Genomic DNA, 25,576 nt, shown 5'->3' on the forward strand with positions numbered 1-25,576 from the left:
CCCCTGAGGGGCCGCCGAGCCCCCGCCGCAGCCCCAAACGCCCACGGCGCAGCCAGGAAGGCGGTGATGGAGCAAGGTCAGTGAAACAGGTTTCTCCTCCCGGATCCCTGGAGCAGGCGTCCTTCCTGCGCCGGCTGGGGAGCTGCGGACTTGTTGACAGCGGCTCTCGTTAGCTCGGTTATTGCGCGGGGCCGAGAGCCGGGCTGGCTCCCTGCTTCTCCGGAGCTAGCGGCTCCCCTGGGGTCACGGGTGCCCTGTGCAGCTCCCCATCCCTCCCCAAGTGGGCAGCCGTGCTGCTCAGCCTTCCCTGGCCTCATGGGACCCCAGGGGATCCCCCTGCCCTGGGAAGACTGCTCCAAAACACTAATGGGGTCGAGGTGCTGAAATAAGGGGTGTTGGTATGGGGGGTCTGCAGTGCCAAGGATGTGGAAGGGTTTGGGGGTGGCATCCCCATCTGAATCGGATGCTGTGACCTGCAGCCATCCCGGGTCAGCCGAGCCACAGTGCCACGCTCAGGGTTTGTTTGTGGCTGTGGAGAAGGACTGGGCTGTGGGTTTATCATCGCAGACATTAAAGGCAGCACCAGGCTGGTTTCCAGAATCTGCCTTCTGCCGTGTTCAGGCCTTTTGGCATTCTGGAATTCCTGTATATTCCTCTGTGGTGGTCAGCAGCACTGCCCACAGCTGATGGCACTGCACTCCAGGGATGGGGACATGTGAAGTCCAGCCATCCCAGACATGGGTGCATTTCCAAAACACAGTCAGAGAGCCCAGGGCAGTGTCCTAGAGGGATAAGCATGGGTGAGGGTCCCAAGCTCTGCTCCGACATGGTCATGCCTGCCCAGCAACAGTGTTGCTGTTTCTTGAGGTAGAGATAATGGATGGGAACAAAGGGATGTTGTGGCAGACAGAGCTGTCTCTGGCGCCTCTTGCGAGGGCAGAGCCCGTCCTTGGACCAGAGCAGTGTCGTGCTGAGCCTGCTGCTACCTCTGCCCAAGCAGTGGTGGCTGCAGCCTCAACAGAGAGGAAATGGGACCCTTGGGAAGTCCATCCATGCTTGCTTACTGTCTGGGTTTAGGTGGTTTCTGGGCTGGATGCCACCCTGGCAGCCCTGCCCTTGATGCTCCAGCCAATGCAGTTCCATGAGGAACTGGGTGGCCCAGCCTTCACCCAGGTGTCTCCTTTGGTAATGGCTGCTCCTGATCCCGCCAGGACTTTCTGGGCTGGATGGCTCACTGGCTGTGTGGAGTGCTGATGTGTTACATCTTGGTGTCCTGCAACAGGAAGATCTAGTTGTTGTGAAAGTACAGTCTGAAAGGTTAAAGCTTAGAGATCAGGAGCAGCAGGAAGATTGTCTCTGTCCCTCCAAGAAAGTGAGAGATAATGATGAAAGCTGGGGTCACCACAGCCCTCAGAGCCACCCTGGAGCTCAGGCTCTGTGAGCAGGGATCCCCATGCTGCAGGGCAGGCACTGCCACAGTACGTGTAGTGACAGTCTTTGGCCTGGCCCCACACCAGCCAAGCGTCCCACAGCCCTCTCAGTGCTTTGTCCTCCAGCTTTCTCCCACCAAAGTGTCCAGAGCAGGTTTATAGGCCATCCAGGGCATCAATCCTGTTTGCCCCAGGCTTAGCCTGGTCACAGCTACCAGCACTGCTGAGGAGCCACTGTTGGTATTGTCCCAGCTACTGAGAGCTTCCCCATGCCATCACCCCTGGGACCCCTGTATCCCAGCTGAGCTGATCCATCACCCTGGGACCCCCCTGTATCCCTGCTGAGCTAATCCATCACCCCTGGGACCCCCCTGTGTCCCTGCTGAGCTGATCCATCACCCCTGGGACCCCCGTGTCCCTGCTGAGCTGATTTATCACCCCTGGGACCCCCCCGTGTCCCTGCTGAGCTGATTTATCACCCCTGGGACCCCCCCGTGTCCCTGCTGAGCTGACCCTTTGTTCATATAAGGGATATTGTGGTGCTGGGGCTGTGTCTGACTGCTCAGTGAGCATTGTTTGGTCGTTGTGCCACATCCATTCCTGTGCTGGGCTGCCAGGGGACACTATGCAAGGCACAGCAAAGCCAGAGCATGCTGGGGGTGCTCTGCAACAATCCCCTTGCTCCTTGCCTCCATCCTGGCCATGCACCTTCCTGCAGCCATGCATTACTCAGCTGCTGGGCCAGGAAGTGAATCTCTGGTGGGATGGGCAGGAAATAGTTAAGCAAGTGGGGTGAAACGGTCCACGCTGGCCTGGCAGGTCCTGGACCCCAGAGTCACCCTCTGGTGTGGGCACCGTGGCTGTCACCAACTCCGGGTGAGCCTAGGGGAGAAGAGCACCAGGCAGGGCTGAGGACAAGATGCTCCAGCCCAAGGAAAATGCCTCCCCTGGTCCTCTCTGCCTGTAGGAGCCAGCTGGTGTCCTGTGGTCCTAGCTGGTGTCCTGTGGTTGATGTCCTTTCTCTGTTCCCATGTCAGTCCCACATGGCAAGGCTGAGCACGTGTGCTAACCTAGGGCAGCAGCCAATAACCTGGTGCTGCCAGAAGCCTGGGGAAGCAGCCATGTCCCCATGGGCCAGCAGCAGTACCCAGCAGCTGAGCAGAAATTCTGCAATGGTGTCTGCAAGCCCACATCTCCAGTGCTACCACCATATGACCTCAATCACCCCCAAAAACCTCCTTTGCTCTCTCCCCACTCCAGACTGTGGTCTGGAGCACCTGAGTGCTAATGAGTGCCAATACATCCCCCCTTGCAGCAGCTGCCTGAGATAAAGGCAGGGCCTGGGAATCAGCATCACTTTTGTGAGCAGTGCTCCTTCAATGGAGGAGCTGGGACTGTCCAACTCAAGGATGGGGTGCCCATGCCATGGCTGGACCAGTGGCATGACCCATTGGCCTTTTTCCACTCCCTACACACCACCTCCTACACTGTCAGGGACAAGGAAACGTGTCCAAGCTAAACGCAGGGGACTGGTTTTGCTGGGTAGTCCCAGTTAACACAGTCACAGGGCGGTTTGGGATTTGTGGCTTGGGGCGTTACAGGACAACCATCCCCAGGATCCCTGGTGCCCTGATGGGGACATGCTGCCATCCACTGTAGGACCTGCCCTGTGTCTGACTGCTCTGGTGCCACAGGCAGGGAGAAGGGACGGTGTTGGCTCGTTGGCAGCAGTGGGTCGGGGAAACCTGCTGCCTGCCTGGGTTTCTGTTTGGGAGGGTATTTAAGGGTGTTCTCCAGGGTGTGCCAGCCCTGGCCTCCACCCTGCTTTCACAAGCACCCTCTCGGAAAGGAGCTTGTTGTTCTCGGTCCTGGAGTGTAATGAGCACCGTGAGGTTTCCCCATGGAAGCTCTGATGGGCAGAGCACCACAGGGCACACTGAGCTCTGAGAACCTGGGGACAGCCATGTTCCCATCTCATGCTCCATCATGAGCCCCGTGGGATGCAACAACCCAGCTGGACAGGGGGGCTGGAATGCAGGAAACATTTCTTTGGCCAGGGCTTTGGATGTTGTGTCCTGCAAGGGTTGTGGCCCCACACTTTGTAGGACAAACCTGGTTGGAAAACAAGGACCAAACCTCAAGGAAAGGAACACGCATAAGATCCAAATGCAGGTTTGTTCTGGGGCTTTTGATGCCAATGGCAGCCACCCCGTGTCCACAGACCACCCTCCTCATCCCACAGAGCCCATCTCTTGGGCTCTGCCACACTGCATTAATGCCAGAGCTCAGTTTTGGTGTCTCCTTGCATCAAGGAGGTGACCACATTGATCTCAGGGCTTGGTGATCTCAAGTAGCATTTCTGGGCTCGGTCTTAGCTATACAGGGACACATCCCACGGCACATGGCTACTGGCAAGTCACCAAACCTTTCACTGGCTCTTTGAAGGAAAGACAAGTTGGGAGAAAGGATCTCTATCAGCATCAGTTCAACATCAGCAACTTCTTAGGTGCTCCTAAAAAAAATGGCAAAAGTTAGGGAATGTACACACCCCAGGTGCCTAGAGCTCTGAAATATCCTCCACATCCCAGTACCTCACCTGCTAAAGTCTCCAGTGGGTGCCAAGCCAAAAGATCCACTTCCCTTTGTCATCTGCTGGGATACACTGGTTGCCATTGCACTGGAGTGAGCCATGGCAAATCACTCCCCTCCTGCACCCAGCACAGACCCAAAGGCACAATCCATCCCTGGGGAAATTGGGGCTGGGGACTGGTTCATGGTGGGCAGCTGGTGTTCTGGCACTTATCCAGAAAAGGGGCAGAGGGCTTGGATGAGGTTCACATGTGCATGAGGGAGAGGGTGAATTTAGTGATCACAGACTCACCTGAAAACTCACCTGAGGGTGCAGTGGATCCCAGTGGGCTGTGGGTCCTGTCCTGCTCTCCCAGACCCGGTCCCGGCAGAGGGAGCTGTGACATCAGCCACGCCATCGCTCTCCCATCGCTGTCCCTGGGACAGCCCCGGGCTTTGGAAAGGGACCAAAGGAAACAATGCTGGGGTCGGGGTAGTGCAGCCTTCTTGGAGAACTCACTGACTCAGCTCTTCTGATCGCTCACCCTTTTGCCTGTACATTGAGCCAAGAGTTACAAAGAACTCGTAATCTCAGATGTGCACTGTTAGGTCTTTAAAAATGCTTTTAAAAAACGAATCAGTTTACATCTGTGCAGAAAGATCTCAGATCCTCAATGGAGTGAAGGTGTTTAGGGGATCCAGAGCAGTGGCACAAGGCTGGGACTCCACACTCTCCTGGTGGGGATTCTGCCACTCAGGGAGCAGCAAGGCAGAGAAACGTCTGACTATTTCTAACTTGCAAAGAGTAATTTTCCTCCCCTACACCCACACACCCAGGGCAAGCACAGGCAGGGAGCAGCACAGCTGCTTCACACCAAACAAATCCCCATCTTCCAACCAGCATAGCCACAGCCTCTGCAGCTCCAAAGGGACTAAATGTGGTCCAAATCCCAGCCTGGCCTGGGATGAGCACACACAGTCATTCCTAATAATTTTCATCCCTGAGATAAAGTGGATAAGCAATGCCAGTAACTTGTGCAGCATTTTTCTGATCTGTGGCAGCCTGCATCACAGCCTGAACAGGCACTTTGCCAACACCTCATGGCACAGGCTGCTGACTCTCCCTCAATAGGATATGTCACTGCCCATCCTGCTGCTGCACCCCAGAAACTCCTGCAACCCAGGGGCCATTCATAGATCACATGTAAAATGGCACCGTGGAGCTGGGAGTACACTGGTCAGTGGGATGGGTCTGTGGAAACACCTGACACTGCAGTTCAGAGCTGTGCTTTGAGCACTGATGCATCAGGGATGCTCAGAAGAGGCTCTGGGCTGCACCTGGTGCTGTGCTCAGTCCTGGGAAATTGCTGGATTTGAAAGACAAGGTCCCTTGCACACAAACTGCTGACACAGCTCAGTGCCCTGGAGAGGTGGGACAGAAATATTGCATCTGTGAAAGAACCATTTTGACCACTGGAAGACAACTACCAACATATTCAAAGCATCATCTTCATTCTGGATTTTGCCCTCAAGACAGCACAGACCGGACTCACAGACTTGTTGGGCACCTGCTGGCCAAAGTCAGGGTTGGCACATCTCAAACTGAGACCACAGATATCAGAACTCTCTTCCAAAAACATAGCACCAGACAAGATGATGCTTCTCACCAAATGAGAACCAGGAGAGAGAATTCCCAAACCCTCTGCTCCTCAAGCCCAAACCCCAAAACAACCACTTGCTCAGGGAAGAATGGATTGTAATTATTTATTTTGGGTCCCTTTGAAAATATCACATTATCTCCTTCTATTCATGGCTTGATGTGGTCTCACAGCCTGTGACAGCAGAGTCCCAGCCATCTGTGCAGCTCACTCCTTCCTCCAGCGAGTGGAAGATCATGATCCCTTGAAGGTTGGCAGGTTGGAGCTGCCTGGTCCAATCTCAGCTGTTGTCCCTCCATGCCAGGAACTGCCTGGGGAGCATCACACAGACAGGGAGCAGAGCGAGGGGGTGAGGATGGCTGTAGCTTTCAGCTGCCCCAGGAAGGGAGTCTCTGGCTTGTGTTTTCTGGCAACTTAGAACTGGGTTTGTTTCTTGAGCATTAAAAAAAAAAAATGCTGTTGCTATCTGCAAAGGAAAAGAAAAAAATCTATCAGCATCCCCAGGATCCAAGAACAAGCTGTGCTGAAAGGCTGTAAAAGCAGCACAGAGATATTTGAAGGCTGGGAAGCCCAAACACAGTAAATTGGGATGTCAGTGCATGTGGCCTTCTCTTCACCTCTCTGACAGGTACACAGTCCTTTAACCCAAACAACCAGACCCTGGAAACATCATAAAACAGCAACAACTCCAACCCAGATATGCAATCTCCAGAGGCCTGAGTAAGATCTCAAGCATTTGGGGAAGGATTCCCAATGTCACCGGGCACTGCCATCATTCTGCTACCACTGGGAATTGTGGTTGATTTCCTAATGTCTTCAGAAAGGTGAAGAGTCAAGACAAGCCTGAGTGTGGTTGAAAATCTGTTACATGGACTGAGTAGCATCAGACCACAAAGCAGTCTGCATTCAAACGGGTTATGAAACAAAACCAGGGCTTCATGTCCTGCCCAGTTACATTAAGATTATTGAGTAATGAACTAACGCTATTGCCACCTCTCCAAACTCTCATCCTTTCCACACGAGCAGGAATTTGCCCCCACACACAAGTGCTGAGGTTACCTGGACTCCTGCTCTTTCAAAGCAGGTTGAAAACAAGACCTTACATTATCCACATCTCCACCTGCTGAAGGGATTAACCTCTCAGACACCCCATCTCCTACTTACAGTTCAGTGTCTACAATGACATCTGGCTTCTCCAGCGTTTGTCGTCTCCTCTGGATGGCATCCACAATCTTTTTCCTGGGGCCCAACGGGATATTGATGCTCTTCAGATCATTGTCTGAACACAGCATGAGGGCCTCCAAGTCAATCTTTTCCTTCTTCAGGATCGAGATGAACTCAAACATGTGCAGGGAAGCCAGAAAAGTTTCCAAGGGGCTGGTGTCCGGCTCATCATCATCGTCTAAGCCCAGCTCCACCTCATCCCAGGGCAGCTCCTCCGCGTTCCTCTCCTGCAGGCTGTTGGCACTGCCAATGCTGTCGTTGAGACTTGGCGAGCGCTGCAGGCGGCTCCGCAGTCTGACGCCCATGCCGTCGGCGCTGTCCTCGCCCAGCGCGGCCCCGTCCTCCCGGCCGATCCCGAAGAGCCCGCTGCTGACGTAGTTGCGCCGGAACACCATGGTGCCCAGCCCGGGGCGGTTGAACAAGGAGTCGTGCCCGGAGTCGGTGCTGACCTCCGAGTGGGCCGAGTCCATGTGCAAACCTGGGTCGCTTATGGCACGGGAGACAGTGTCTTCATCCGTGAGGAACATGTCTCGGATGTTGCGGCGAGTCCACTCCTTGGGGCTGGCGTACGTGCCCTGCTTGACAAACATGACGTCACTGCCCAGCTGCAGGCCCGACAGAGACCGCACACTTTTCCTCCCATCCTCGTAGATCTTGAATGTTCCGTCCACTTGCTTCTTCTTCTCTAATTTCTTTTGTATTTTGGTCTTTCCCTTGGCTGTGCCGTGGATGGTGGCTTGTGAGTATGGCAGGGAAGTCACCATAGACATGTGCTGGAACTTCTTGCTTAAGGTGCTGCTTGAATAGCTGGAAAAGCTCATGGTATCCGAATTATCTGACATCTCCTTTCTGTACCTTTTCTCCATCCTTTCGTGGTGCTTCTTCTGCAGCTTCACACAGTCCTTAATCCTCCGCTCCGCGTCCCGAAAGGCCTTGTCCTTCAGTTTGCTCACCAGCTTGGGGTTGAGGCTGCTCTGCTTGGCAGCAATCGAGTCCAGGTACCTCACACACTCCATGTGCCCCTTCATGGCTGCCATGTCCAGTGGGGTGTGGTAGTCATTGTCCAGGCACCAGATGTTGGCCCCAAAGGAGATGAGGAAGGAGAGGCAGTTCAGGTGGCCGTTGGCTGCTGCCAGGTGGAGGGGGGTGTTCCCCCAGATGTCACATTTGTCTGGATCGCCCCTAAGCAGCAAGAAACACAACTGGTTAGCATGCAGGGGTTGATGACAATTGAGATATTCCCAGCTGTGCAGGTGCAAATCAGCACCATGAACTGGTGACTCCTCGAAATATCAAGATATGCACCTCTGGTTCCTGCAACTTAATTTTAAAAGGGCCTTCTGGAGGGTTGTACTACTGACATGGAGTCACGTGCCCTGCATGCAAGTCTGTGACAATGGGACTTGAATTTAGGTCTCAAGAAAAATGCGTTCCCACATCAAACCAACTTCTGGAGAAAGGCAAGCAGGTTCTGAATAGTCCAGAACTGAGATACAGGTCTAATTCCAGCTCAGATTTTAAGCATGTTATAAAATTTCAAATCTCAAATATTTCATTAAATTCTAGTCAGATTCTGTATTCAGATCTTGGCTTCATTCAGACTCTGTGGCGGGCATGCCAAAATACTTCTCTGTGTGCCACATCCTGGGTTGGATACCTTGGAATCCCACCATGAAACATCCATCCTCAGCAATGGTTCTGAAACTCCCCAGCTGCTGTACCTTCTCACCCACCTCTTCCTTGGCACCTGGGGAAACCTGTGGCACAAAGGGGAATGTTGGCAGGAGAGAATAAGTGATTTTGCTGTCATTTGCCTCTGCATTGGGGTTTTGTGGGGGATTTTGCTGTACCGTACTTGGTGTTGATAGCACGACTGGAAGCACATGGGTATTAGCACATCCTGAGAATCCAGTTTCAGAGAAAGTGGAGATTAGGTTTCTGCACTCCTCAAGAGCTGGACACTGCCAGTAGCATCTCCATTTGCACCATGCCAGCCCCTGCCCCAGCAAGCTGCTGACAGGACAAAACGACTTGTCCTCAACTCCTACCTCCTGTGCCAGGACAAACACAAACCTGGGATCCAAGGAAGTCTGTCCTCCTGACATTCCTCTGTATTTGTGCTCAGGTGAAACGAGAGAGTTCACACCCCTGCTGGCACCAGCCCTCTCCCGAGCTGTGTGCTAATGATATGCAGCCAGCAGCAGTATCTGTCAACAGGGCACTCTCCCTCCGTGCACATGGGTATGGCAAAGCCTTTTATTAAGGCTGGGCAGCTCCACCACCCTCAGGAGCAACTCCTCATGGGCAGCAGGGCTTCGGCAGAGCTCTGGCTCAGCACAGCTCCTGCTTGTTCCCACAGCACCCTTTCAGTGAGCTCCAGAGGAACCCAGCACTGCTCCTCCTCCACAGACCTCAGCTCCAACCCATGGTGACACCAGGAGTGCAAAAAGCAAAGCATAGAATATGGAGAGTTGAAAGTGACCCATCAAGGATCATCAGGTCCAACTCCTTAAATGCACACTTGAGACCTTCAGCAAGGGTTACTTAACTCCTTGCTGCTTAAGGATCTGAGTTGACAAGAGCTGGGAGCAGCAGAGCCCAGAACCCTCTCCCAAATCCCATGTGCTCTGAGCTGTGGCTTGTCTGACTTCAAAGAGCCCAAATACTTCTCCAGGGAATAAGCAGAAGATCACAGGAGCAGAGAGACTTCTTTGGCCTGCTGCTGTGCACCTTCATCACTTTGTGCCAATGCACAAAGCCCAGAAATAGCCTCATTCAGCACATTCATCCCCACACAGGGACCCCCCTGCCTGCTTGGAACACTGTCCAAGGGGCAGCAGAGACAGAGAGGAACTGCCCAGTCAGTGTAATGCCAAGTTTGCAATCCTCAGGCTTTAAAGAATCAATAAAGCCTGTCCAGAGGTTAAGCTGGAGATTATTTGCACCCAAAGCACGAACTTCCTAACTTCAGTCCCTGAAAGCTGCTATGAGGTGCACTCAGCTTTCTCTGAGGGAGCATGAATAGCAACTCCATCATAAACATGTTTTCACTAAATTTACAGAAACATAGCAAGTACAACCTTGAGCTCATTGGCAAATTCAGGAAGTTAATCAAAAGGTTTAAAACTCTGTAAGGCCAAAAAAGCCCACAAGCCCTTCAGGACTTCTGAGCCAGAGTCTTTGACACCTGTCATAGAAGGAGAAAAAGGTTTCAGACATGGGTGATGAGGAGGGGGAAGGCAGGAGATCATAGGGTTGAGGAGCCATGAAGCCAAGAAAAGGAGAGAAGGGATCTGATAATACTCTGACAATGCCGAGTTTCCAGGAGCAATAACTCCCCAGCCCTTGCCTCTACCCTCGTAGTGACATGTCCAGGCTAGGAAATGCATGGGGAGGATAAATATTTGATGAATTGCAAGAGAGGAATAAATTATTGATAGAGCTGGATTTAAAGAGCCAGTGAACCTGTTCCACATGGAGCTGCTGGTGCTGGTGGGGAGACTCCAGTGGGTGAAGGGCTGTTGGTTTGTTTTGTGTGCTCTGAAAAGGTTTTTGTGTGCCTGGCATGTGTGGACAGGTGAGCCAGGACACCCCGAGGGTCCCAGTGTGATGTGGATTCATGATGTGGACAGTGACCGAGCAGTGGAAACAGTCCTGCTCCCTAAACCAAGTGTGTGGATGCCCAACCCATCAAGTACCTTTTGGAGCCTGTTCTCAGGTCTGTGTGGTTCAGGGGGCAGAGGGCAAAGCCAGGGAGCTCTGGGGGGGTTCATATGTGAAAGTCTACTTTCCTCGGAGAATGAGGGGAAAGAACATGAGCACCAACTTTCCCTGGTCATTTCCACTGTCTAGAAACAAGAGCATTTGAGCAAAATTAGCTATCTCAGGCCCTCTGCCCTACAAATGTCTGCCGCAGGCGCTAAAAATGCATCAGAAGGAAAGAACGGTGACTTGCAAAGCAGAGATGTTTGATTCAACTCAGATAATAAACATGAGGCCCTCCCTCTGGCAGGTGTCTGTCTGAGCAAAACTTCACCTCCGGGGTGCTGCATATGAGGAGATGCTGACTGCAGGGTCCACTAAGTGGGAACGTATTTTAATAACAGGTGTAAAGTGCAGCACTTCTCAGCTTCAAAGAGTTTTTGAGCACTTAGTCAACTCCTGTAATAATCATTATTAAAACACTGTTAATTGGGCCCCTTAGGTGGACATGAGCATCTCTTGAGTCACTGTGTTTGCACCATGACATGCACGCTCACTCCCTTCCTGCTGGTTTTTCCCCTCTGCTTCTCCCGTGGGATCCCAATTAGCTGGGGAATTCAGTGGCACTTACATATGCTCTTCCCTGGCTGCATGTATGGAGTTCCTCTGATAGCAAAGGGCTGGCTCACCCTTGGTTCATGGGCATGTGTGAGGAATTGGGCCCTCAGACCAGGAGCCAACTGTTTGCAGAGTGTCTCTGCTCCCATAAAATGGTTTTGGATAGAGGAAGAGTGAAAAAATATAATTTATGGCTCGAGGAGCAATCCTCACTACTTTCAGTATAGTCAGTCAGGGCAAAGCCTAGAAAAGAGCAGAAAAGATGAGGTTTTGGGCTCAGAGCAAAGCTTTGGGTCCTGTACAGCAAGTTTTCCCCAGGTGGTGGTAGACCAAGGATTCAGCTGTCCCTCAGGTTCAAATCCCCCAAAATCCAGCAGAGATGCTGTAGAGGCTCATGCCAGGGCTCTCTGCCCCTTGTCCCAGCAGAAAGCTGGGCTGGCAGGTCCTGTGCCAGGTGGGTGTTGGTGCTGGGGCAGTGCCCGGGGCCATGTCTCCTGGTTCAGCACCTCGCCATGCCCAGGGCTCACCCTCACTCCCAGCAGACAGCTCAGGTGCCGGAAGCCACCAAGCTGCAACAGTGCCCCACCCTGCTCCTTCACCTCCCAGGCAGGTCATCACTCAGGGAAGGTCCCCACCAACACAGCCAGGCTGCCCTGGCTCCCACGTGGCTCCAGCCCTGTGGCAGAGGATGCACATCACCTTCACATGCCTCTGCTGCAACCTCCGCTGCAGCCCTGCCCTGGCTGGGGTGATGTGATGCCCTTGAGCAGCCTGGCTGATGTCAGGAGCTACTGTCACCCCCAAACCATGGCTGAGCCACTTGTCCTCTCTGCCACTGACATCCAAAGTATCTGTGCCCCCTGTTTTTGTAAGAAGGGAAAATGAAGAGCAGGTCTGCTGGGTGACGAGCTGAGTGAGGAAACTGCAGACACTTTCTCACTTCTGCTGTCCCAGCCAAGGCCCCCAGACCTGCCTGTAACTGGAGCTGGACTGGTGCCCACCACTGCCACAGCAGTGCCTAACGAGCCACACTGAGGAATTGCTGTGTCTGAAAAGCTGCAATGCTAAATGCCAACTCGCCAGCCTCTTCCCAACCGTCATGTTAATTGAGTTTGTTTTCCTCACTGGAGCCCAGCCAGGAGGAAGAAAAAGGCTTTTTGTGTGGCAAACAAGAAGGATGAGCCAGTGCTGATCCCTCCATCCTAAACCTTCTCTCTGTCCGTTGCAAAGGGGGCACAGAGGCACATCAGCAGCTGGTAAGGGCAGTACAGTGAGCCTGCTTCCTTACCCCTTCCATGTGGGTTGGGGCAACAAGCTTCCCTTAAGGATCTACCAAAGGATTTCTTTCCCCTTCCTTGTTTCAGCCTGACACCACAACCTGCTGAACACGTGGATGAGGCTCCTTTACTGATGACAGAGCCTAGATGTGTCCATCAGCCTGGCACGGCCATTAGAGCCACGATTTTGGCCTCCAGGAGCCCCCTCCCACACCCCTGCTTTCTCAGGGTTCCTCTGGCCACCCTCACCAGGGCGTTTCATAACAGCCTGCATGTCCTGGCTTGTTTGGGCACTGGTGCCACTGCCCAGCACTGGCAAGGAGGTTTTGGTTTTCTTGCTGCCCTCTGTGCTTTGACATCCCCATGCAACCCAGCTGGAGGCTCACCAGCCCCCTCAGACCCTGAAGATGCCTCCCACCCCATTCCTGCATGGAGCCAGCCCAGCCTCAAAGCCTCCACCCCCCCTCCACTCCATGCCATAGTCCCACACTCCCCTGTCTCATAGTGCACGGCTCTCTGAACCAAAGGAGGAATATTTTGGCAGCAGAGGCCAATTCCCTGACATTTTGGGATACTCAGGGTCCCTCCCTCTTGCCTCACAGTGGTTATAGTGCAGGTGTAATAGTACCATTTATAACACAGCATTAAGTTTCATCTCTGAACAAGGCTTAAATACTGTGGCACATCATCCTGGGCATTGGCAGAAAATTACAGCGTGCCCTCAGGCTCTCCTGGGTCTTGCACAATTCCACCTCTCTGGCACCCTCGTGCCCAGGCTGGGGCTTTCCTGCCTCTCACAGACCCAAAGCCAGCTCCAAGGAGCAGGGGTGTGCCTGTCTCCATGCCAAGAACTTTGCTGGTCTCTCTGTGGCCCTGGGCAAAGATCTGACACATGGAGATGAATGCACGAATGCAAACACATCCTGCAGTCCCACAGCCACACACCTTGCTCCACCATCCATCATGTAAAGGGCACTGGGCTTTTGCCAGGCTATTTTCCTTGTCAGGAACAAATGTATATTAGGTTGTTAATTAAACAGCAGCCGAGCTGCACTCAAACACGATTTGAGCCCACAAGGACCTTTTAATCCAATGTGAGTTTATAAAAGCAGCCCTTTGGACTTTGTGGAGAGGCAGAAACTGCTGGCTTGGATGGGGGTTGGCAGGGCAAGCAGTGGTGCTGCAGTGTGATGGAGATGAGCAGTATGAGGAGATACAGTAATATAAAGAGATTATAAAGTTAGTCCAAAAGGCTTTGCCTTTCTGAAGAGGCATTCATCCATCACTTGGGCCTTCCAGATTAACTTTTTGGCCATCAAAGAGTCTTTGGAACCATTTTTAGCTTCAGAGTCTCATGCCCTGAGCATTCCTCCTATGTCTCTCTGGCCCTGGCTAGCAATTCTTGTCCTGACAGGAGCTCCGGACAGGTTTTTGCTGGGCACAGTCTTTCCTGGGAGGTACACAGGGAGTCACAGAGCCCCACCCAGGGAAGCATCACAGGGCTCTCAGCCCAGGACCATCTCAGGATGCTCCACACGGAGCATTGTCTTGCTCTCTCCCTTCCAGACTCAGAAATAATCTTTTCCTGAACACACTCCTACTGCATCAGGTGCTTAAGGACTTCTCAAAGCCACTCTGTACACAGCCTTCAGTTCAGGATCTGAAAGGAAATATTTACAATGAAAGGACAGCAATGGATGGAGGAGCTCTGCCTGTGAGCACAGCTGAGGTACTAGCTGAATGTTTTGCACAAGCAAACCAGAGTATCAGGAGATGGCAAGAGCCCAGGACCAGGTGCAGTGGAGATATGGCTGGTCAGGTACCAGAGCTGGTAACACAGCTCAGGGTAGATGAAAAATCCCTGCATGGGAGGTGACAGGCCCACCAAGCCCAACAAAGAGAAGTAAAGCCCTTCCAAGGAGGTGTGGTGTCCACCCAGGCTGCTGACCTCAATACCATTCCTCAATATTAGAAAGACAGAAATCAAAATCAGCACCACCAATCTCTCAACACAAAGCAGAAGCCACTCCAGCTTGGATGGCTTTAGATGAGGTGCTCTGGAGCAGAAGGAAGCACTGGGATATGTCCTGGGGGGGTTAGTAAGAACTGGAGAGTCTCAGACTTCCCCAGAGGGAATTAGGAATGGCAGGTCTTGCTTTAGCACAGACCTTGTGTGGTTCCCCCAACACCAAGGTCTAAATTCCTCCAGTCTGACAAGTCTCCTCAATCCTACTCCCACCTCTCCACCATATCCACATTTAGGGAGCCAGAAACTCCTAAGATTTGGCAGCCCAGGGTGAGTTACAGAGAGACAGACCAGTACGGAGCAGGCCCTGTGGAGGAGACTGCACTTAAAGAAATCTGCTCTTGGAAAACCTGAATTTCCGAGGCTCCAAGTGTACAACAAGCTGCCCAGGGGTCACATACTGAGACCTTGCTTTGGGTAAAACAGACAAGTGCCACCCACTGCCAGCTGGCACTGCACACATCCCTCTGTGAGCATTCTTGGGACAGAGGGAGCAGTTATTTGCTGCCTCACTTAAAAGGACTTTTTTCATATTAGCAACACAATGTGTTTATCTTTACAGATAAAAGATCACAAAGCACTTGGAAAGGAGAACTCATCTCTACCCAGGGTGCTGCAAGCAGGCTGGAGGCAGGAGCACTTATAGGATCAGAGGAGCTGGGAAAACACAGAGCAGTTATCAGGAGTGTTGGATTATATTCAAAGCACCACAAGTAAAGAAAAGTAAGAGCAGGGAGGACAGGAGTAGGGGGTCTTATGGACATGATTTTGTGGGGCACACTGAGCTGCGAGCAGGGAAGGGGGAGGAAGGGGGTCCCGACTATTTTGTCCCGCAGAGCAGCACCGTGGCCAGCACTCACCCTCTGCTGACGATGAGGCGCAGGGCGTCCAGGTTGCCGTGGTAGGCGGCCCATAGGGTCGGGGTCATGCCATCCTCATCCGGCGAGTTCAGGTCCTTCTTGGTGGCTTCCTTCAGCAGATCCAGGTAGCCGTCCCGGGCGGCTCGGTGGTACTGGTCATTCATGGTGCGCAGGGGTCCCCGGGCCAGCACATGGGTGCCCAGGGTGTCCCGAGCATGGGTGGGCACGGCAGTGGGGCAGGGGCAGCTGCCAGGAGAGCCCCGCTCGCCTCGCACAGCTCCGCGGACCAGGACACCTGAGAAGTGCTGGCCGGGGAGGCAGGAGCGGATCCAAGCCCAGCCAGCCGGGCTCCACAGCGCTTCCCCTGGGTCCTAAGCATCCTCCGGCCCCGGCGGCTCCTGGCGACACGCACCAGCTCCACGGCACATTAAAAGCTCCAATTAAGCAGCATCGCTCTGTTGGGCTCAGCACGGGGGCACACAGCAGCAATTCTCCAGCTTTACGTGTCCCCCAAGCAGAGCAGGAAGGCTGCTGGGTTGTGTCCTGCCCTGTTCCAGAGCTACCCCATCCCAAGCAAAGGGCAGCCAGAGGAGGAGCAGTGGGTCAGTGGAGCAGATGCCCCACGGCCTCTCCCCTGTCAGAGCTGGGACCTGGAGAGATAATCCTGCTGTGTGTGGAGTTGGCTGGGAGCAGTTTGGTGACTGATTTCAAATACCGGGGGTGTTCACAGCTCAGCTTTTCCTCACTAAAAAGTAAAACATAAAAAAAATTATTTATTTATTTGTATCTCTCCCTAGCGTCGCTAGGAAGACAACAGCAGACCCAGTCACCACCCTTGTCCCGTCTCCCCACCCCCCATCTACCCTGCCTGTACCCACAGAATTGCCCAACAAACTGCTGAAGGGGAATATGATAAACCAAGGAAACTCACAAGGGCTGGAAGCATTCCCTTCCTCACCTCTTTTCCCTCTCTGGAGACTAAAAAACCCCTAACCCTGTGTGTAACTCGGTACCCCACTGCAATGTGCAGGGGGTGCAGTGTTCAGCCTCTGGTGTCTTTTCTGCTGACACAGAATTCCCGGCGGGGTGAGCCTCGGGGAGCTGGACAGCCCCAGGCAGTGTCTCCAGCATAGCATTCCCGGTTCCCGGGCACCCTCTGCTGTCGGGAAGGTGGAGCCAAGCCTGGATGTTGTCCCCAATACATTACACCCAAGGGTGAATCGATGGATTGTATCCCCTGGAACATGCTGACATGGAGGAGGAATTTCCTGCTACTCTCTTGTTCATTTTACCTGTAATAACTCTGGGAATTGAGATCTCCAGGGCTGGACTGTGTGTGTGTGACCATGGACAGGCACAGGATTTGGAGAGGGTGAAGACAGAGCCATCAGATCGGTGAGAAATGGGAGGAGAGTGGAAAAATGGTAAAGAGTGTAAGACAGCATGAGGGCTTGGAAGGCAATGAGCAGAGAGGAACTAAAACAGCGAGAAAGGCAGCTTATTTTTGTAAGGAAAAAAAAAGTCCCAAGATAGGAGGGTGGCCCTAAAGCAGTGCCAGGTGCACCCACGCAAGTTGCAGTGATTAATCCCTGGGTGACTGACATAGTGTCAGCGTCCTGGCTGCCCGGGGACACCTGGAAGTGCATCAGAGCCAAGGTCTGCTCCCTGCGGGCTTTGCTCACCTCAACAGGTTCCTTTGCACCAGCTCAGCCTCCCTGGGCAAGTCCTGATGGGATGTAGTAGCCACTGAGTGTTTTGTTGATGGGATCCCTGCAGGTGAAAAGCAGCACAGTAATGTCTGCAATTCATTACTGACGTTATTTAATGATTCTTGTATTGTTATTAATTAAATTTGTTGGCTGCCAGGGGGACTGGGAGCATTGCCCGAGGCAGTAAACACTCTTTCCTCTATTGCTGGCTGGTAACGACAAAAGAGGCAGGGTAAACCAGCACGTTTAGCCCGAGGGGCCTCTGAACCTCTGGCCTCTGCAAAACATCATTATCAGCTCGGATTTACTTCTGGGAGGCCTGGGTTTCCCCTGGGAAAGGCTGCAGACTGAGAAAAGCTCAACCACTCACCCCAGAAGGAATCCCTATGGCTCAGCGGAGGCCAGGCAGGGCAGAGCTGGTGTGGCTGGTGGCAGCACAGGAGGGACACACGGAGCTCTTCCTGGGCTGGAGAGTGGATCCTGAGCTCTTCTTCCCCATCCCACACAGGTTTGGTGCTGTACCTGCAGGGCAGCAAGAAGGACACAAGCGGACAGGAATGAGACTGAGAAAACACACAGCAAACGGCCCCAGCTCTGTGCTTGCCCTGAAGGGGGAAAGCAGCAGAGACATCTCCAAAAGAGGCATTTCAAGGACTAGAACTTGTCCCCATCCACCTAGAACTGCCTGGGACTCCTGTAGCTCCCCGACAAAACATTGCTGGGTGAAAGGGCTCTTGAGCAGAAACTGTCCCATTACCAGACAAACGTTTAAATCATATCTGCCCTGTGGTTTGTGACACGGTTACTCCTTGGAAGGAGAGGAGTTAAGGTCCTGAGGTCCAGAGAAAGGTGATCCCGCCCTGAAAAAGCAAAGGCAGTGCGTCAGCAAAGGAGAACAAATTCCGGTCCCTAAATCCTGCCGTTTTCTAGTGCTAAACCTTCCTCGTTGATGACAGCATGGGTGGGAAAGGAACAGGCACAAATGCAAATTTCTTCCTTTTCCTCAAGAACCTTCGAGGCTCGGAGTGGACTGATTTGAATAGCACAGGGTGGGGCACAGTGTTTATTCTGCTCCAACAAGCGGAAAGCCAAGCACAAAATCATCACCAAAGATAAGTTCATCACCTAAACCATCACCTCTCAAGGGAAGAGACCTCATGCATGTAGGGAGATAGATTTGGTGGGGTAGCCTTGCTCTGTGGTGACCATGACCCTGTGACCGAGCAGTCCATGCCATGCTTAGCAGTGTTGTCAACTCATGCTCCTGCTAGGTAAATAGCCCTTATCTTCTCATCTCTTTCCAGCTTCCCCAAAATCAGCTATTGCACAAAATGGATCACATGAGTTTCTCTGAGAAGCCCATGAAGCCCTGCTGTCAGTTCCAGACATGGTATAAATTACAGAGACGTCCCAACAGGTATAAATTCTTCAACTGACCAAGCTGCAGCAACAGGGAAACTTCTCAGCCTGGCAGGAGCTGAGATTTGGATCCCAGGCAGCAGAACAGGTTGGTGGAATGGCTTTGTTTGGATGGTTAATTCACTTTAGTTCATGCTTTTCACTGAGAATCAATGAAATGCCACATTTGGCACAGGCAAGGGGCTTTAGAGGCCCGTGACAACTCAGGTAGTTCACACCCTTCCTGCAGGAACTGCTACAAATTACAATGTGATGTTCCAAAGATTTCCCAGGGGTTTCTTACCTTTCTTCAGCAAGGAAGTATAACAATTTCTCGTAATGTTGAATGTTTGACATTTAGAATTTAAACCACACTGGCTGTTTGCCCCAAGATATTTGATCCTGTGAGTGATTTTTGGTGCTTTTCCAAATCTTACGTCAATAAACATATAAATGTTGTGTGACCAATTAGATGCGCTTTATTAAACTGACCTGGATCTGCCTGAGCAAGAGCATCTTAAGTCAAAAACGCCTTCAGGGAACCAGGAAAGGAAAGTTTGAAAATAAGCTCATCTCTCTTCTTGCACTCCCTGCCTCAGCCTTCCCTGTTCCTGTGATACTTTCTGTCCTCCTCATCACGTGTCCTGCTCTGGCCCAGTCCTGGGCTGTCCCAAATGCTCCTCTCACTCATGGGCGTCTCTTCCCGGCAGCGCTGACCCTCAGGCAGAGCCTTGGCTGAACCATGAGCGAGGAGCCCGGGCGGAAGGACAGCGAGCTCGGACACCCCCCCTGCAGCATGGGCTGTGGACACAAGGACGACAAAGCCAGCCTGGCTTCCAGCCAGATCACATCTTTCAGCCACCAGCCCCCCTCCACTCCTGCCTCCAAGGAGGTGTGGAAGAAGGGTGGCCGCATGTTCTCCATCCTGCTGGCCGTGCACCTGGCCCTGCTGGCCTGCACGCTGGTGAGCAGCGGGGCTTTCGAGAAGATCGCCGTGCACGACTACGACGTCTTCTTCCTGCTGACCGTCATGATGCTGATTGTCATCATCTGGATCATCTTCTACCTCGCCGGCACCTCCCGGTGCCCGGGTGCCATCCTCGGCAAGGACTCCCACGCCGGGCCCATCTGGCTGAGAGGTAGGTGCTGGGCTGGAGGGGACATACAGGGGGGACAGTTCATGGCAGCATCAGTTCTTACCAGATCTGGGCACAGCCTCTTCCTGCTGATGGACTGGGGCATGGCACCGTGCCCTGCTTCAGGTCAGCTCCTGGTGCCTGCACTGGATTCACTGCCAGGTCTCCCTGAATCCACAAAGGTTATTTGTAACTTACACCAGGATCTCTCCTGCTGCTTTTGCAAGAGCTGTTAGCCCCAGCGTACCAGGCTGATTGAAAATCACTTCCAGAAAAAATTATTGTATGATTTTGTTGCTGCCAAAATAATTTGGGTGCTGGGAGAGGAAAAACAGCAGTAGAAGCAAAGCCTCTTCATGACATTTCCTCTTCTTCCTTTCATCCATCTGCATTAGACCATGTGTGCACACATCTGTCCAACCACAGATATTTTTGTTCCCCAACAGGAGGCCTGATCCTATTTGCCATTTTCAGCCTTGTCATGGATGTGTTCAAAATAGGATATTACTCAAGCTTCTACAGCTGCCTGTCTGCAATCAAAATCATCTACCCCATTGTGCAGGCAATATTTGTGATTGTCCAGGTGAGATGGTTGTGCTCTGTCTTGGGGAGAGGTAGAGAGACACAGGCACCAGTGGAAGGAGCTCTGATCTCCTGGATTTAGTTCAACTGCCCCCACAGCAAATGCAAGGGTTTAACTCAGCCCCCACCCAACCCACATCTTCCCCTCCAGCCACGACAGCTCCCATCTATGGAATTCACTCTAAGGCAATGATTTAAACTTGTTACCATCCCATGACATTTTTGTCACAAACTCTGAGCAGCCCCCAGCCAGCCAGGTCTCCTTTCCCATGAAGAACAGAGGAGGAGAAGGACAGTCAAGGCAGGGGCTCCCTTGCAGTTTGAGGGCCCACACAGAGGACCCCCTGCTCTGGGACAATGCCAGGGAGGGAAGAGATCAGGCAGAGACAATTTAGACAGAGCAAGGAGTGGCCGTGGGCAGAGCAATGGCAGTGGGAGCAAAGAAAGAATGTCCAGCAGAGGGCCAGCATTATGAGCTAGGCTGAGCCCAGATGGACCCGAGCAAAAGAGGCTCTAGCTTGCTCTGTGCTCTGCAGGGAGATGCCCCCTTCAGAGGGATGTGCTTTGCTTTCTTGTTTCGCTGGAAATAACAACTTCTTTTCTTTCCCCTGCAGACATATTTCCTGTGGGTCTCTGCCAAAGACTGCATCCACGTGCACCTGAATGTTACCAGGTGAGCACTGCTGCTCCTTGAATCCCACTGGCCCAGCAGACCTGGGTCCCCACAAGCACTCTGTACTCTCTCACACAGCTAAGATGTAACCAGGGGATAATCCCTTAATGCTGTCCAAAACTAAACCTGCTCAATCTCCAGCTAAACTTGGATCCCAGCTCAAGCAGTTGAGGTTAATGACCTGTGGATCTATCAGGGTTGGGATTCAATTCAAGAATAAAAACATTACTCAAAGCAGATAGTATTAAATAAATAATTATCATTAAATAATGATTCATAGTTGACTTTTTCTTCCCTGGGAAGAAAACTATGCAGTGGGCAAGCCTCGGGCTGAAATAAGATCTCGTCCACTTTTGCAAGACTGGATCTACTGGAGACCAATTCTATTAATTTATTTACTATTGAGAAGCTCTTTCAAAAGCAACATTGGGGATCAAGCCTTGCTAATTCTCATGAGCATGGACAAAAAGTAGGAAGAGAGTGAGGGCAGCAAAAAAGGATCAAGATTTCTAGCCTGGGCCACTGGAGTCCTCACACCACTTCAGGCAGATGCCACAGTCCCTCTGAGCACACCTAAGCCATGGATGAGAGAAACATGGCCTAGAGCCACTGCTTTAATGTCACAAGCCTTCTCCTCCTCCTGCAGGTGTGGCTTGATGCTAACGCTGACTACAAACCTGGCAGTGTGGATGTCAGCAGTGACAGACGAGTCTGTCCACAAGGCACATTCAAAGCTGAAGAAAAACATGACAGAGGAAATCTTCAGGTGGCTCCTGAAAGGTAATCTGCCTCTTTGCAAAGCCATCTGGTCCAGGGAGTGATCCCATCAGGCAGAAATTGTTTCCCAGCAAGTCAGATTTTATTCCTTTTCAGAAGGTCTGGTTAGAGCTAGAGGTACCTTTATCAGGGCTGGTTTGTTAAAAGCCACGCCTGGAGGTTCATTTCCTAACCTCTGCCAGAGAAGAGTCAGAGAGGTGGAAGACTCTGTACAAATGGGATGGGATTGAAGAAGGGAAGGAAAAAGAAAGATTTAACCTGACAGTTAACTTTTTAAGAAAGAACCTGGGCACAAGAAAGCTGAGGGTGAAGTGTCCTTGTTTTCAAAGTGGGTACATATTCTTTTGTCCGTTTTCATGATTTTCACTGACCCCAAACATCCTGTTCTTCAGGGAAGAGTGTTGGCTCCTTGTTTTAATATCAGGGCATCTATCTGGTTTTGTCTTTTCAGTGGGAATGAGAAGCAGTTCAGTTGAAGAATGCAATTGCAACAGCCAAATCTGTCAGATCTTCAAAAATGGCTACTTTTGGCTGTACCCCTTTAACATTGAGTACAGTCTCTTTGCCTCTGCCATGGTCTATGTCATGTGGAAGAACGTTGGACGCTTCATAGACCACCACTCCCACCACATTCAGCGCCTGAAGTTCAGGCTCTTCAGAAGGACCTTCTTTGTAGGCATCATGTTGGGCCTCATCATCCTCGTGAGTGGTTTGGGAGTCCTCATCCTGTATGAGGTGCAGGTGAATTCCAGCACTGAATCCAGCAAGAAGAGCCAAGCACTCACCATGTACTACATCTTCAACATTGTTTGTCTGAGCCTAATGTCTCTTGTCTGCATCGGTGGCTCCGTCATCTACCGGTTTGACAAGAGGGACATGGACCGGCACAAGAACCCCACCAGGACCCTGGACGTGGCCCTGCTGATGGGGGCAGCCTTGGGGCAATATGCCATTTCCTACTACTCCATTGTGGCCATCGTGGCCAGCACGCCAAGGGACACCATCAGCGCGCTCAACCTGACCTACGCCCTCCTCATGATCGCCCAGCACACCTTCCAGAACGTCTTCATCATCGAGGGGCTCCACCGGCAGCCCCCCAAGGAGGACTGCAAGCACGAGGCTCACCAGAAGGATCTCTATGGGCTCACCTTTGTCAACATCAACGCCGTGTCCCTGCGGGTGCCCGACACCGGCGGCACCTTGGCCACCGGCGCGGCTCCTGGCACGGAAGCCACGCACGCTTCTCACCTGGTGAGGTCCCTCACTGCCCCCAAGAAGATGAACTGGAGGAGGAAGTTCTTGAGGGAGATCTCCATGTTCCTGCTGCTGAGCAATATCATAGTGAGTACACGCAGGGAGAAAAGTTTGTGGGGGAAGGAGAGGGCTACAAGCACAAGGGAGAAGGGTCTGTGAGGGAAAGGGTGTGGTCTTTGGAAAACAGTCCTTTCTGTGCCTCTGCTGGGCAGAAAATACATTCTATTTATATATTTTATATATGCATATATATATAATTTTATATATATAAACATAGTTATATTTAGATATAATAGTTATATTTATAAATGCAGAATTCTGATTCCCTTGTTGCCTAAAAAACCCCCAGCAACTTCCCTGAAGTTAGGACATTTCAGGCTACATCAACAGACCTGATCACCAGAATATCAGACAGAAGAGGTGGGTGCAAGAGAATAATCAGTTTCAGTATTATTACTGTGTATTAGTGGATGTGTGTGATTGCTTATAAAAAGCAATAAATTACATTAAACTGTTCCCTTCGCCCCCCAGAGAAAGGATGTAAGAGGACAAATACCTGGGGTGAAGTCTGGGCTTTCTTGAGAAATGGCAGCACATCTCTTCTCAAAGCCCATGGCCAGGAGGTTGCTCCTTTCCTGGGCAGCTGTGGCTGCAGGTCCCTGACAGACCACACACCTTTCTCACTGCTCTCCTGTTTCCTCCCACAGCTCTGGATCATGCCAGCCTTTGGTGCCCGGCCCCAGTTTGACAATGACACAGAACTGAACTTCTATGGCGATTCCATGTGGCCGGCCATCGTGGACATTTGCCTGCCCTTTGGGATCTTCTACCGAATGCACGCTGTGGCCAGTTTGCTGGAGGTCTACATCATGTCCTAAAGAGCTCCCTTGCAAGGAAGATGAGATCCTCCTCAAGCAATCCACCCTCTTCCTGCCCCAGGGCTGGGAAGCTGCTCAGATGTTCCCAGGGGTCTCCAGCACTGTCTGAATCGTGTCCCCTTGCAGTGTTGGGGCATTATGAACTGTCAGTGAAGATCATTGAAACATAGTCCAGATTTTATTTTTGCTACTTGTGTATGGATGTGCCTGTGTGTGTCTGAAGTTCTTAGAGCTTAAAAGAGAACAGATTAAAAAAAAAAAAGGAAGGTATCCAGGGGGATCATGGTGATTACCCTTGGTTCATGCAGAGACTCACCTTCCTTGTGAAGCCTGTTCACTCCATGCCACTGATGGACTCTCCAGAGTGTTCTCAGCACCCTTGGGCAGTCGGAGCCTCCCTGCACACAGAGAACTGGAGAGTGCAAGGGGCTAACACAGGCCTAGAAGGACAGAAAGTGAAACCACTTCACCTCCTGGTACGGCCAGTCAGAAATCACTCCCCTGAAGAGATGTGAAAAAAAACTGGTGACCAACAAAGGCTTTGGGAAACGTTTTAATCTTTCCTCTCTGTATTGCCCGTGTGTATGGGCCCTCTCGACCCTTCCCTGTGCCAGCCCCTGCCTTCCTCTCCAGGGAAGCTTCACTGCATCCTCCTCTTCCCAAGGAGGGGGAGCTGTGCATGTGCAGGCTAGCCCTGATATGGGATTGCTTTAGCACACTTTTTTCTCAGCTTTCCTGAATCAGGGCTCAAGAATCATAAAGATGATGTGGGCAATACAGTCTGGGGGATAATAAAGAGATTTTTCTTTTTTCTTTTTTTCTTTTTTCTTTTTTTAAATACATAATGATTTTTTTTAACATATGAACATTTTTGTATGCAAAGTTATTTATTGATTTTCACTGTAACTGAGCTCCTGAAGGGACCCTATGACACAGAAATCAATGCAATGCTGTGGCCAGTTTGATCTCCAGCACCCTAAAGGGCTGCTGGTGCTGCACCCTCAAGCCTGAGTGCTTTGAGGCTTAGAGCACAGCCCTGCACCCAGACTCTGATTCGGGTTTCTGTGTGCCTGCAGCTCTCCATGAGCCACTGAATGACTGAGGGGACTTTCAGAGCAGGAGTCCTGGGCTGCAGGAGGCAGGAATGGGCCCATCTGCTGTACCCAGCATCCAAGCAGAGCCTCAGAAAGCCCTCCCTGCCACCACAGGAGGGTGCATGTCAAACTGGCACAGCTGAGCTCTGTTTGCATCCTGAGAAATCAGGGTTTAACTGTTCTAATAAAGGCTTTATTGTTCCATCAGGGTTTATTGTTCCAATAAAAAAACACTGCAGAGGGGGCAGAAACCATCCAGCCTTTCCCTATGGACGTGTGCGCATCTGCCAAAGGAAAAATAATAAATGGAAATCATGGTACTTGAAATGGAGTGATGCAATTTTCCACCCCACAGCCCAGGCCAACGTGTTTCCAGCCACCTTCCCCTCCAAGCCCAGATCACCAAACCAGCAGAGACCAGTGCCTCTGGCTGGTCTGACACCAGTGTTCCTATCTGCCAGCAGCCCTTCTCTGAACTGGGTGGAACATGGGGGAAACCACAATTTCCCTGCCCTCAGAGGGCATCCAGCACTGATCCAGTATCTCCACTTGGGTCAATCCTTCCCCTCACCAGCCTGGAAGTCTTTCCAAGCCCAACTGACCCTGCAAAGGCCTGGTTCTATTTTTACCATTGATCTGATAAAGATAAAATCTTTCTCTAGAAACCTTACCTTTCCTAAAACAAAAGCTTCATTATTCTCTGGCTACTGCA

The 25,576-nt window shown here is 51.9% G+C and overlaps 2 protein-coding genes across 3 annotated transcripts; one reads left to right on the plus strand and one right to left on the minus strand.

Moving 5' to 3' along the window:
* OTOP2 (otopetrin 2) lies at positions 1–25,191 on the plus strand. Its single transcript, XM_014878292.2, has 8 exons — positions 1–76; positions 18,377–18,579; positions 19,181–19,609; positions 20,053–20,189; positions 20,803–20,861; positions 21,508–21,641; positions 22,090–22,979; positions 23,600–25,191. Exons 3-8 carry the CDS (start codon positions 19,213–19,215, stop codon positions 23,768–23,770), a joined length of 1,788 nt encoding a protein of 595 aa, XP_014733778.2. The 5' UTR covers positions 1–76; positions 18,377–18,579; positions 19,181–19,212; the 3' UTR covers positions 23,771–25,191.
* On the minus strand, positions 5,749–15,731 carry USH1G (USH1 protein network component sans). 2 transcript variants are annotated; one of them, XM_088176623.1, is made up of 3 exons: positions 15,364–15,731; positions 6,821–8,062; positions 5,749–6,122 (listed from the first exon to the last, which is right to left on the minus strand). In XM_088176623.1, exons 1-3 carry the CDS (start codon positions 15,525–15,527, stop codon positions 6,119–6,121), a joined length of 1,410 nt encoding a protein of 469 aa, XP_088032749.1. In that variant the 5' UTR covers positions 15,528–15,731; the 3' UTR covers positions 5,749–6,118. The 2 variants fall into 2 exon arrangements, with proteins under 2 accessions (XP_088032749.1, XP_014733631.1); XM_014878145.2 differs by lacking the exon at positions 5,749–6,122 and having other exon boundaries at positions 6,817–8,062; positions 15,364–15,726.
* Positions 25,192–25,576: the final 385 nt, after the last annotated feature.

Source organism: Sturnus vulgaris, chromosome 20 (genome assembly GCF_052056855.1).
Source record: "Sturnus vulgaris isolate bStuVul1 chromosome 20, bStuVul1.hap1, whole genome shotgun sequence".
Classification (NCBI taxonomy): domain Eukaryota; kingdom Metazoa; phylum Chordata; class Aves; order Passeriformes; family Sturnidae; genus Sturnus; species Sturnus vulgaris.

Excerpts from the sequence above, each read along its gene's own strand:
- USH1G (XM_088176623.1), bottom strand. The coding sequence starts at position 15,527 with ATGAATGACCAGTACCACCGAGCCGCCCGGGACGGCTACCTGGATCTG. Across the intron at positions 8,063-15,363 it reads CGCCTCATCGTCAGCAGAGG|GGGCGATCCAGACAAATGTG; the intron begins GTGAGTGCTGGC and ends CTTGCTGCTTAG.
- OTOP2 (XM_014878292.2), top strand. The coding sequence starts at position 19,213 with ATGAGCGAGGAGCCCGGGCGGAAGGACAGCGAGCTCGGACACCCCCCC. Across the intron at positions 20,190-20,802 it reads CAATATTTGTGATTGTCCAG|ACATATTTCCTGTGGGTCTC; the intron begins GTGAGATGGTTG and ends TTTCCCCTGCAG. Across the intron at positions 21,642-22,089 it reads CTTCAGGTGGCTCCTGAAAG|TGGGAATGAGAAGCAGTTCA; the intron begins GTAATCTGCCTC and ends TTGTCTTTTCAG.